Below are 12,434 nucleotides of genomic sequence, written 5' to 3'. Positions count from 1 at the left end.
TTTGGTGTTGGCTGTGGTGGCAGCTGCAGAACAGTCTGCTCCTCTCAAAAGCTGTGATGTGTGCACAGGACAAGTCTCTGCCCTGCCCTCATGCTGGGCTTTAAGCTGTCAGTGTCTCTCAGGACAGAGAATGGCTGGATCAACCTCATCTAAGCCATACTGCTGCCCGTCCTGTTGCTCTCTTGGTTTCTGGTTTCTGGTTCTCCATTTCTAGGCCGAGAAAAATAAGACTGCTGACATCTGTAAGTCATCTTTAGATGTGCAAAGGTGAAGTGCTGTCTGTGATTGATGGCATCCTGCAGCCATGTACCCTATTGACCCAAGTTCTGTCAGTATAAGCACCCGAGGTGGGGTCCCCACTTCTACAAGGACTTGTAACCCTGCAAGGGCTGCAAGTTCAGTAGGGGTTGGACTGAGGTGAGAGGATGGGGTGCTCTGCAGAGAAGCACACAGAGCAGGTCACCTGGCATGGCATCATTCAATTAAATGCTTCTGTTGCTGTCCACTTCTCCCCAGCCTCAGTGGGAACAAGAGCATCAATGTCACTGTGCCTGATGCCATCACAGAATGGATGTTCTGCACAGGACAGAACGGCTTTGGATTTGCTCCAGCCTCCCGGCTGATTGTTTCCAAGCCCTTTCTTGTGGAGCTGCCACTGCCATCTTCTGTGGTCCAGGGTGAGACCTTCAACTTGAAGGCCACAGTCTCCAACAACCTGCAGCAATGCATGAGGGTAGGTGAGCCCTGAGAGCCTCTGCAAGGAAAGCAGGACATGGCTGACACCTGTGGCCTATGATCATAGAGTCATAGGGGAAGGGACTTTAAAGATCATCCAGTTCCAAATCCCCTTTGAGAAGTCATGGCAATTCAGTGACTTTCCCTCTGACTGGAAAATGCAAAACATTACCCCCACTTTTAAAAAGAGAAATAAGGAAGCATCCTTGAGATGATTGAGAGTTGGGCCTGTGAAAACCCCATGAAGTTCAGCGAGGCCAAGTGCAGGGTCCTGCATGTGGGCTGGGGCAATCCCAAGCACAAACACAGACATTGCCCTTGATAACCCTGGCCAGGTTGCCAGGACTTTAGCTTTCCCAACCTGATCCCTGTCCAGTCAAACAATCTGTATGTATTGCTCTCAGGCTGTGCCCTGCTTCTACCCTCTGTAGGCTTCCTTTTTGTGTTGTTGATGTTTATTTATTGCCCCCTGCCATCCCTTCTGCCCCTTCAGATCCAAGTGACCCTGGAGGAGTCTGCACACTTCCAGCTGAAGCCATGCAAAGGCTGTGCCTACAGCAGCTGCTTGTGTGCTGGGGAAGCCAAGACCTTTCAGTGGAGTGTCACAGCTGAGCAGCTGGGTGAGAAGCACAGAGAGGTGGGGTGCTGGAATTGGGAAGGGATGGGACCAAGGTGGGGGTGTTTTGTAAGAGCTGACATAGAGTGAGGAGCTGTTTGCTCTGCTACCCAGAGTACTTATTTGCACTTATCCTATGGTCATGGTTACTCACAAACCTGTGCTAGGAGGTACAGAAACATATAGGGCTCTGATCAAATTTTTTGTTGTCAGCAGGTGATGTCTATTGCATTAACAGGAAATCTTTCTTCAGAAAGTGTCTTATGCACCTAAATGTGTGTTATTTTCAGGGCTCATGAACATCACCCTCAGCGCAGAGGCTGTGGCCTCCAAAGAGCTCTGTGGTGAGGAGATACCATTTGTCCCAAAACAAGGACAGAAAGACACGATCACCAAACTCATTCAAGTCCGGGTCAGTCAAGCTGTTCTGTTACCTAAGCCTCAAAGTAGGCTTTGTGCAATTCCCAGATTTTGTGTGTGTTAATTTTGGGAGTTACTATTCAAAATGCTATTCAAAATGTGCAATTATCATCTCAGGGCCTGAGCTGGGCTCAGCCATGAGGGCTGATGGATGTAGAAGGTAAAGGGATGTCCTTCACTTCATACCATTGGAAACTTTAAACACTCTTTTATGTCCTTGTCTCCTGAGTTCTCCGCTGAATCTTACAGCACCGTTTTCACAGATATTCAGAATTAGGATATTCTGAAAATGCCTGCTGGTTTCTGATCTGAAGTGAAAATGGTTGAAAGTAGTTTGTATTTTTGTGTGATAACGATGGTACTCCAGCTGACTGTCCACCCTGAACCAGGATTCTGAACATACCTTCTTCTAATCCACTTGTAATCCCGTTTCTCTCCTGGGTGCTCATTAAAATGCTACTTTTATGTGCTCCAACAGCCAGAGGGAGTGTTGGTAGAAAAGGCTCACAGCTCCATCCTGTGTCCCAAAAAAGGTAGATGGATTGCTTTCTTCTTTCACCCTGTTCATCCCCCTCTTCCTGTCTAACCACCTTCTGGGTATTCAACCCAGAATAGTTCAACAAGTGGAAACTTGTTGAACAATTTCCTCTGTCCACATGATGAAGCTACAGAAGCGTACTCTAATTGTAGTGCCAGCTAGGGCTTTCTCCTAGCCAGGGATGTGGGGAGGTCTGCTCTTTAACCATCAACATCCCTGGCACTAATGTGACAGCTTGAGGCCTTTTTCACCTGTGGAAATAAAACCACACTACTGAACATGGCGAGGCTGGAGGTCATGGCTTAGGATTGCTGTTCCTGTCTTGAATTTTATGGTGTATGATGGGGTCATCAGCTGATTTTGAGAGCATGAGGAGCATTGAGGAGACAGTCTTGCAACTGAAATCTTAAATGAGATGGAGTAACTTCTGTAGAGAAAAATAGGTGACTTTGACCCCTGAGGATTTCCAGGAGATAATCCTCTCAACCTCTTTATAAAGAAGGGTGTTAGGACAGCACAGTTACCATGAGGTGGATGGAGGAAATTAAGGGTGGAATGGGACATAGATTTTGGAAGTGATTAACAGCCTCTGTGACAGGAAAATGGGAAGTTATCACAGGACAGCCCTGAACAGTTTCTGGGGTTTTGAAGGCTTTTTTTCACCAGAATCTGTTTCTTTTTGTTCTCCCCACACCTTACCGTACTGGTGTCAGGGAATCCAGCAGAGGAGTCTGTGTCCCTGGTGCTGCCTCTAAATGTGGTTGAAGGTTCAGTCAGAGCCACTGTCTCAGTCACTGGTAAGGAGTTAAGCTATGGTGGTACCCTTGCAAATCCCATATCTCTGAGTTTAGCCCAAGGAAAGCCCAAATTTCCCCACACCCCACTCCTGAGGTTTCCAAGGCTCCACTGCCATGTTCTTCTCATGCGTGTGGCTGTGTTTCCTGATTACTGACAACCTAAAACACGCAGCAAGGGAGAGAGTGTTGCGTTGATGAGCTTCCCTGCCAGGATGGGAATGTGTACAGCTCATATGAGGGGCACATTGGAACTGATAAGGTGGCTGGACAGAGGTGTCCCCACACTGCTGTGCTGGGCCTGCCTTGCTTGGTGCACTGCTGGGAATGGTCACAGGTAGGAATCTTGCTGCCTAGGAGGTGGTCAGGGTGCTTATGTTTTGTCTCAGGGGACCTCATGGGGTTGGCACTGCAGAACCTGGACCACCTGGTGCAGCTGCCCCACGGCTGTGGGGAGCAGAACATGGTGCTGTTTGCCCCCGTTGTCTATGTGCTGCAGTACCTGGAGAAGACGAGGCAGCTGAGCCCTGAGATCAAGGACAGGGCAGCAGGATTCCTGCGCAACGGTGAGTGCAACAGAGCCACCCTGCCCCTCTGCCTTCCCCTGTGTCTGACAGTCCCAGGTTCCCACTCCCCTTCCACCTGGAGCACTCAACCACCCCATTCCTGCACAGCAATTTCATTGCAAATACCATTGTGAGCACTCATGTCCTATCCTGCTTCCCAGGGTACCAGATACAGCTGCAGTACCAGCACCCTGACGGCTCCTACAGTGAATTTGGTACCAAGGATGAGTATGGTAATACTTGGTAAGCCCTGGGCTCTCTCCCTGCTGTCTACCTGCTCTCTGACAGCCAGGAGGTGGGCAGCTTTCTGCTTCCAGCATGAAACCCTTGCTGTCCTATTGGATCCAAAGTGTTCTAGAAGCTTTGTGGACTAGGGCACCACACTGGGTATTCATCCCCAGTCCTGGGGTTGAACTGATCTTGAACCAGCACATTAGAAATAGCACAATAGGTAAAGAGAGATGCACCAGTTTCAAACTCACATTTTTCCCCCTCAACTTCTGCTTAGATTCTTTCTTTCCATTCATTCTTCCTGCTCTGTCATGCACTCCACCAGTCTCTGATTCTCTCTTCCTTCTTTCATGCCTTTTTTTTCTGTTCTCCTCAATCAGGCTGACTGCATTTGTGGTTAAATGCTTTGTCCAAGCCAAGCCATACATTTACCTGGACAACCGGATTATCCAGGCTGCTCTCAGCTGGCTGGAATTCCACCAGCTTCCCAGTGGTTGCTTCAAAAATGTGGGACAACTTTTCCACACATTCATGAAGGTAGGAGCCAGTGCACCTTGAAGGACATCATCAAGCAGTTCTTGCCAAGTGTGCTGGTAATTGGTTAAATTCACTTGCCTGTACTGCAGTGCTTTCTTGAGAGGGAGCAATCCAGGGATAGGGAGGCCTCTCCTGAAAAGCTTCAGTATTTGCCTATTAATTTTCCCAGCTGTTTGGATGTCTATGTTTTTTTTTAGGGAGGTGTAGATGGGGAAGTCCCCTTGGCTGCCTACATCACTGCTGCATACTTGGAGGCAGGGGCAACACCAGAGGTAAATCCTGGCGTTCTTTGCCATGCTCTTGCCTTAACATCTGAATCTTAACGAGCTTAGTGGTAACACTGGGGCAGGCATCAGAGCACCTTGGAGGCACTTGTGGGCAAAGTAATTGAGTGGGTGAGGAAGATTTTACAGCTTCTCAGGAAAAACTCTCCCTTTGAGGACGACATCCCTGGCAGGGAGAAGGTGAGGTTAAACTACTGGGAACCACTGGACTTCATGGCTAGATACTGTGTTGGCCATTTCCCAGGAACGAGCTGTTAATTCCCACTCCTCCCATGCCCTTGTTGGTCCTACCCAGCTGAAGGCTGATTGTGAGGTGGGTGGACCTGCTCCCACAGTCAAGTAAATAGACATAATGTAATTCCTAATAGGGTTTAGCTTCACAAATAAAGCAGAAGTCTGGGAAGGGAGTGCTGTAGGGCAGCTGTAACTGCATGGTTAAGTAATGACAATAAGAAGGAGCTCTTACCAGTGCTAAGGATTGTAGCTAGTTACTAGGCTGTGGCACAGGCAAATAAAAAACTTCTCCATCAATTAACTTCATGGAGAAACACAATTGTAGACATTGAGAAGTGAAGCTCTCTGGAAGTCTAAAAAAGCGATGCTTTTCAGTGGAACAGAAAGCAGTGGGTTTAGGCAAAAAAAAGGAAGACAGATGGAAATTAATCTTCTTTCTGGCAATAGATGTCCTTCAGGTCACCCCTTTTTCACCATAGTACAGTAATTCACTGTGAAGGTGAATTAAACACAGTCACCCTGCTCAGCAGGCTGTGTGTACTCGTTAGCAGTTGTGTGGTTTTGCTGTTGCTGTGTTTGGCCTGAGAAAGTGAGGCATGGTGGTGTTACTCCCTCAGGAAAGGTGCTCATTTCATTGGGAGAGCACTGCTGAAGCCCAAAACCAGCTCAGGAGGGGGTCTGTCAAGCACCTTCCACCAAGGGCTGAAGATGCTGCTACTGCTGATAGAGAGAGTGTGGGCCTGGGCACAGAGTCACCGGAGTGCATGAACGGGGTGCTTTCTGTGCTGGCACAGAAATGTGTGCATGCTCCTGCTCGTGTCCCAGGGGTTTGTGTGTGACCAGCAGCGTGTCCCTCTTGCCTGCAGAGCTCGGTGGTGCGCAGGGCTCTGGGCTGCCTCGCTCCTGCCCTGCCCAAGGCTGCCAGCCCTTACACCCAGGCCCTGCTGGCCTACACCTTCGCCCTGGCTAAGGACTCCCAGCGCACACAAGAGCTCCTCCATGTGCTTGACCAAAAGGCAATCAGAGCAGGTATGAGGGCCTCGGAGCCAGGGGAATGCCAGAGAAGGGACAGGTGACCTTTCTGAGCCCTTGGTAAGGTGCAGCTGGGAGGAGCACAGCCTCACCCTCCAGGCCCTTCACCAAGGAGAGCTTTTAGACATCCACTGAATGAGCTCATGGCGTGTGCTGCCACCACTGTGGTGTGGGTGCTGATTTCCTTCAGATCTCTTGCCCTTTTCTGGCACCTGAAGCGGAGGTTGGGGTTTGGGAGACTTGGGCATTCTTGTGCAGGACTGCAAAATGCCAGAGAGGAAAGTAAAGTGCCCCATGTCTTGTTAGTCCCTGACCCTCAGGGCTGGCCAGTGGACAGCTGGCTAGTACCAGGTTGTTAGTGGACCTGGCAAACAAGGCAATACAGAATTTGGACAACTGGGAAGTAATACATATGTGCATTATTGGTGCATTAGTTTTTGCATGTCACCTTGGTCTAGAATATGGAGTTTTAAGTATTGCAAAATACATTGGTTTTTAGCTACCCTGGTGATGTGATGACCCAACCAAAAGGTGTTTACCCAATGGTCTCTGGAGACACAAGCCCCTGTGTTTAGGAGGCTAGGCCACAGGTGTTGCACCCTGACATCCCTCAAGATTCCCTCTGCTACCTTCCTTTCCCAGACGGGCAGATCCATTGGAGTCAGACCTCATCCAAGCCCAGAACCAGTACCAGCCCTTGGTCACAACCAGTGCCTGTGGATGTGGAGATGACAGCCTACGTCCTCCTGGCCCTGCTCTCCAAGCCAAATGTCACAGAGTCCGACCTCACCATGGCCTCTGGCATCGTAGCCTGGCTCACCAGGCAGCAGAATGCCTATGGAGGCTTTGCCTCAACACAGGTAACTCATGGCCAGGGAAGGGGATATTTCTTGAGAAAGAACCTCTGCAAGATATGTACACAATGTATGGAAGCGTAAATGCTTTGGGCAAAAGAGCCTTTGTATGTGGAGGTCCTCAGGATGCTGGTTTCAAGTGTCTCTGGATGTCAGAGATGCAAATGTACTTGTGTTTTCCTTTCAGGACACAGTGGTGGCCTTGCAGGCATTGGCCAAGTATGCAGCACTGACACACAGCACACAGGGGGATGCAGAGGTGAGGGTGAGGTCCCATGGAGGCTTTGGGAAGAAGTTCCAGGTCTCCTACCAGAACCGGCTGCTGGTGCAGGAGGCGGCACTGACAGAGGTCCCGGGCAAGTTCTTGGTGCAGGCCCACGGCAGCTGCTGTGTCTTTACTCGGGTAGGTTCCCTCATCCCCTCATCTTGTCAAAACCAAAACTCTGCTGCACCTCTGTGGGAGGAAATGTGCATTGACGGTGCTTTAACCCCAGCCTGGTGCCAATGCAATAAACCTGTGTGTGGGAGGAAACAGACAGAACCTGCCCAAATATGAGGACCATGATGCTTCCATGGCTCTCAAGAGTACTGGAAGATGAAAATGCTTTATAGCGATCCCACTGCTGTGTGCCTGACTTGCACAGTCTCAACTGAAAGTTTGAGAAGGAACCCATGGAAGGTTTCCAATCTGAGTGACCTTTATTTTGGGTACTGGGACGAGTGTGCTTACTGCATATCATTTATCCATTCACTGTCTGGGGTCCGATCTCAAGGAGTTGAGTAGCCAGTGGAAAAAAAAAAGGTATCATAGATGATATAAAGCTAATTGTCAATGTTTTAGTCTGTCTTTTTGTCTCTCCCTGCAGATGGTGCTGAGGTACAACACACCCTCCCCACAAGACTCCACATCCTTTGCCTTGCAAGTGAAAACCGAGCCTCTCAATTGCACCAAGGACAATACACGCTCTGTTACTGTCCATGTCAATGTCAGGTGACTCCAAAGATCTCACCCCACTTGGGAAGGAAAGCTGGGCATGGCTGGACAGCTGAGGGGTGCTTCTTGGCTGCACTGGGGGCATCAGGCAGTTTCAGCAGGAGGGAGGATGCAGAGCCTTGGCTCTTGCTGAGAGAGGTGTGCAGTAGTCAGCTCAGAGCGGGGATGCTCAGAGCAGTGCAGCCATCCTCTGCACCCTGTGAGAGGGAGCAGTGACTGCCTGTCCCCAGCCCTGGCTGGGCTGCCTGGCTCAGGGCACTGCACACAGGGACTGGTGGTAAAGGGAAGGGAAAGCTGGGAGATATTCTCTTTTTAATGTTCTCCCCCAGACACTCTTTTTCATCTTCTCCCCCAGGTACAATGGGAAGAAATCCACTTCCAACATGGTGATTCTGGAGGTGTCCCTACCGACTGGATTTGCCCTGGCTCCAGGATCTGGGATGTCTGTAAGATGTGTGGAGTCAGGGTGTGGATGTGGTGTCAGTGGGACCATCCATGCTCAAGGAGAGGGGAAGGCTGTATGGGAAGGCTGTATAGGAAGGTGTTGCCTGTCTCTTCCTTGAGCAATCTCACCATCCCTTCCTCTCTGCCACACAACAAACTTGAACACATACTGTTGGCTGTTTCTGTGAGCCTTGAGGATGGTGATACTTCTGACCCAATCAGCTTAGCATTCCCCTGTCAGCTAAATGCCCTAGGCTCTTGTCCTTGGGGTTTGCAGGAGCTGAGTGGCCCTGCAGGGAGATCAGCCTGAAGAGATAGGAGTCCAAAATACATTTGGAAGCGAGTGAATGAGAATCTGCCAACTCAGATAAACCTTGTTGGGATGTCTCACACTTTCCTTTCAAAAGATGAAACTAAATTGCTTTCTCCTCTCTCCTGTCCTAGCTGCAGCATGGACACTCTGTGAGAAGAACTGAGAAAACACAAGGAGGTGTTGCCATCTACTTGGACAAGGTAATGTCTGTGCTGCTAGAGAACCTGAAGGAGTGGAGGGCAATGCCAGAATTTTTGGGAGAATCCAGGACTGGGGCTAGCAGATCAGTATACTCAAGATTTATCTTGAAGTCCAATGTTTGAGTCTACAGAGTTGTTATTGTCAGTTAGTAGGATCAAATTCAGGTGAGGAATAAAAAGAACAACTCATAAGTGAACTGTCATTTATTTTCTTCCCCAGCTGAGCCATATCTCTGACACATATATCCTGCATCTGGAGCAGGAGATTGAGGTGACCAACCTGAAGCCAGGCCATGTCAGGGTCTATGACTACTACAGCCCAGGTCAGTGGGGAACCATGGGGTGCCAGGGCTGCCTGGGTGTCTGCACTTGGCTCTGTGCAAGGATAACTTAGATCTCTCCTCTTCTGTTGCAGAGGAGCAGGCCCTGGCTGACTATAATGTCTTCTGCATCTGAGGTAGGTGCAAATCCCCTCCTCAGCCCCCTGTACAGACCTTCCTGTGCACCCCATCCACTTCTCTGTGTCCTGCTGGAGCCCTGTGTATCTCTGATTCAGCACGTTCTCTTCATCTAGGATTGTATCTGAAACTCCCTAAGTAGAATTCATGGTACTGGTTTCAGCTTATCATATTTAGGCATATTATATATGGAGAGTTTCTCTTTCTGGGGAGGGGCTGAAGTGACACAAAGATAGTGGATCAAACAAAAAACCCCTTTCCTTTAGAGTCCTTAGTGAGAGCCTGTGCTCCCTAGCTGTTAGCATCCCAAATTAATAATTTGGGTCATATTATTTTCTCTCTGGGTTACTCTCTCTTCTGCTCTCATTTCTCCAGGGACTTGGACTGCTTCCTTACTGTCCACTGCTTCAGCTCACAGGGATCCCACTAATGCAAGATGCCTTAGGACAGTGGGGCTGCTGCATTATTTCTCCTGGTATAATGAAACACCTGTAAAGTCACATCTCAGGCTTGGGATTTTGGTGCTGGGACACATCTCAGGCTGGATTTCAGGACTAAATCCAGCCTCAGTTATGCTGCTCATCCTGACAGCCATTACCTGGTGAATTTTTTTTGCGTGTCTGATTAACTCTGATTGTTTTAATCCAGGGATTTTCTTGCTTGCAAAAAGAATGAAAATAAAATACAAATCACAAATCTGGCTACTGTTGTGTGTGTTTGGACCCTGTGACAGCCTTTACCTGGGAAGAGTGAGCAGAGGCAAACTCTGTATCTCAGCTGTGTCATGGCATTCATTTCCTCCAGCACTGGATTCCCCTCCAGCATGTTGTGCAGCCATCAGTATGGGGTGAGGACTCCTAGTCCTGCATGGAGACTGATCCCACTGAGCATCACCTCCTGCACACAGATGTAGCTGAGACATAAGTCTTGGCTGCTGGTGCACTTTATGTGGGTGTAAATCTACCCTGCTGTGTATCTCACAGACTCACTCTGTCCTTCTGGCATAGAAAGCAGAAAGGGAGTGATTTTAGTTTCTGCACCTCCTGTGGAGCTGGATCTTGCACAGGGCAAGTCAAACATGAGTTGCCAGGAAGGGGTGGTGCCCTGGGGCTGATGCCCTGGCTAATGAGTGAGGAAAGTGAGCAGGGTCTTTGCCCCATTACAAGATGCTGGACAGACAATTCAACAGGCAAAGAGTAAATAAAAATTCAACACCTATCACCACTTTTTAAAATCAAACCTCATGATTAAAGTGCTGGTGATCACAGATCTTTTAGGTTGACAGTGACAAGTCTGTATGAACAGGTGAATCTCCACAGACCCTCCCTAGAGCTGGCTGTAAGAATGTGATGGTTAAGTGCAAAGGCAGGCTTAAGAGTGGAAAGCCTGGAAGACAGGTAAAGGTTGAGGGTCAGATTCGGTTACAGCCCTGAAAGCTCTCCCTATCCTGCAGCAAGTCTGGAACTTGTGGTGCTTTAATGGGAGGGATTTGGAAAGCGTGTTTAAATTTTAACTATGATGCTCCAGAGTAATCCTGAAGACTCAGCAAGTCCTATCTGTGAGACAAAGACATGAGCATTTCAAGTTTGTTTGTTTGAGAGTGAACACACCGAGGAGATGTGCCAGCAAGGCAGGCTGCTGACACCCTGCTCTGTGCTTCATGTGCAGTTTAACAGGGCTAGAATGAAAGCATCAGCAGCTGGATGGTAGCAATACCTTGTGCAGCACCAGAAGTGGCTGAGCTGATGTTGCACCTTTGTTTAAACAGGTGCTTTTCCTCCTCTCTTTATTCAATTTTCTTAGTAGTCCATGAGCAATGCAGATCTCAACTCCGCAGAACAGAATTTTTAATTACTTTCTTTAAAACTTTTAAAAAACACTTTGCAAATATTTCTGCTTTCTTTGCAAATGTCTTCTCTCTCCCTTGCCTTTACCGCTGGCAAAATCTGTCCTTGCTGATACCAAAAAGCAGAACTGGAGCCAGCCAGGCCTACAGCTGTTACTGGTATTTGGAGAGCGCACTGCCCAGAGCTTGGAGTCTTGCAGAGAGGGAGGAACTCCACCTACCACTGCCAATGCCACCACGTCCTTACAATCTGTTTTGCAGAGCTTAGCAAAGCACAGTCTGAGAAAAATCCCCAGTGCAGAGGTTTATTGGGAAAACAACTCCTGTGGTGGTTATACACACATAGGAATCCAACCTACCCCTTGCTGACACCATGAGGGGTAGCTCATGCAGGAGCTCCTTACTACAGAAGGAGGTCACACACACAACCCCTGGCTGCTCCTGTGCCTATGTGTACACGAACTCTGGGTAAAAATGATACATAGTGTCACTTTTGACTCAATATCCATTGTAATTTCTATTCCACTTTCTTAACAACTCTTCTGTGTCCTTTAAAATGTTCTTTATGAGATTTAAACAGTAATACCTGTGATGTGTGGCTACTAGAGAGCATTTGGAAGGAGGTGGCTGTCTTCCAAGAGAATTTAGGGGAAAAAACACTTTCTACAAAACACATCTATTTTTTATTTATCTCTCTGGCTTAAACGTCCCCTTCTCTGCTTAGAGCAGCAGATGTCAAATATTCCAGTAATTTTTTTTTATCCTTCACAAAATGGAGGGCTTGTGGTGATTCAGGCTGGGGCTTGGTGGTGTGCATCCTTCCATTTAGCTTGTGATCACCTCACTGCTTGAGCACTGGGAACTGCTGGCTTCCAGGGACACAAATCCACTCTGGATGTGCCTCTTGCCAGTCTCTGGGCCAGCTGATGAGTGGATCTGTGGGTGGGGAAAAATCTCAGCACAGAGCAGCGCCCAGGTACTGTGTGCCCTGTCACCAAGTCCTGGGGGGTGCAGAGCCCTGCTAAGAGGGGGTCCCTTCCCCAGTGCCTCCTGCCCACCAGCAGCTGGTCACTGTGCTGGCAGTAGGAGATGGAGATAGGACGGAGCTGGATGAATCACACGCACGAAGCCTGCCACTTTGTTTTTGTGGTTCCTACATTTATTTAATTCTGTTTCACTGGGAGTTAGAATGGACTGGGGGCTCAGGTGTAGCTTTCCAGTCAGTGCCAAGCCCAGAACCTCAGAGGTGTTTACATGTCTGCTCTCACAAAACAGCTGCCGGAGTCAGTAGGAGTCAGGACACCCTTTGCCATTGTGAGCCCCTGTGCTGCTATGTGG

The 12,434-nt window shown here is 48.8% G+C and overlaps 1 protein-coding gene across 1 annotated transcript in view; it reads left to right on the top strand.

Annotated features, from left to right (window-relative positions):
• LOC102035809 (alpha-2-macroglobulin-like protein 1) overlaps positions 1 to 9,248 on the top strand; it is a 31,082-nt gene extending 21,834 nt beyond the window's left edge. The window contains exons 12-28 of the mRNA XM_031062286.1: positions 517 to 733; positions 1,229 to 1,355; positions 1,642 to 1,763; positions 2,250 to 2,304; positions 3,023 to 3,106; positions 3,493 to 3,669; positions 3,831 to 3,912; positions 4,281 to 4,437; positions 4,635 to 4,709; positions 5,822 to 5,984; positions 6,630 to 6,847; positions 7,029 to 7,244; positions 7,708 to 7,832; positions 8,191 to 8,281; positions 8,724 to 8,792; positions 9,013 to 9,115; positions 9,208 to 9,248. Of these exons, the coding sequence (XP_030918146.1) occupies positions 517 to 733; positions 1,229 to 1,355; positions 1,642 to 1,763; positions 2,250 to 2,304; positions 3,023 to 3,106; positions 3,493 to 3,669; positions 3,831 to 3,912; positions 4,281 to 4,437; positions 4,635 to 4,709; positions 5,822 to 5,984; positions 6,630 to 6,847; positions 7,029 to 7,244; positions 7,708 to 7,832; positions 8,191 to 8,281; positions 8,724 to 8,792; positions 9,013 to 9,115; positions 9,208 to 9,248 (2,122 nt within the window). The remainder of the gene's footprint in view (positions 1 to 516; positions 734 to 1,228; positions 1,356 to 1,641; positions 1,764 to 2,249; positions 2,305 to 3,022; positions 3,107 to 3,492; positions 3,670 to 3,830; positions 3,913 to 4,280; positions 4,438 to 4,634; positions 4,710 to 5,821; positions 5,985 to 6,629; positions 6,848 to 7,028; positions 7,245 to 7,707; positions 7,833 to 8,190; positions 8,282 to 8,723; positions 8,793 to 9,012; positions 9,116 to 9,207) is intronic.
• The last annotated feature ends 3,186 nt before the right edge of the window (positions 9,249 to 12,434 follow it).

This window comes from Geospiza fortis, unplaced genomic scaffold (assembly GCF_000277835.1).
Source record: "Geospiza fortis unplaced genomic scaffold, GeoFor_1.0 scaffold286, whole genome shotgun sequence".
Lineage (NCBI taxonomy): Eukaryota > Metazoa > Chordata > Aves > Passeriformes > Thraupidae > Geospiza > Geospiza fortis.
Note: the sequence above shows the minus strand (reverse complement) of the source record. Positions and strands in the feature narration are given on the sequence as shown.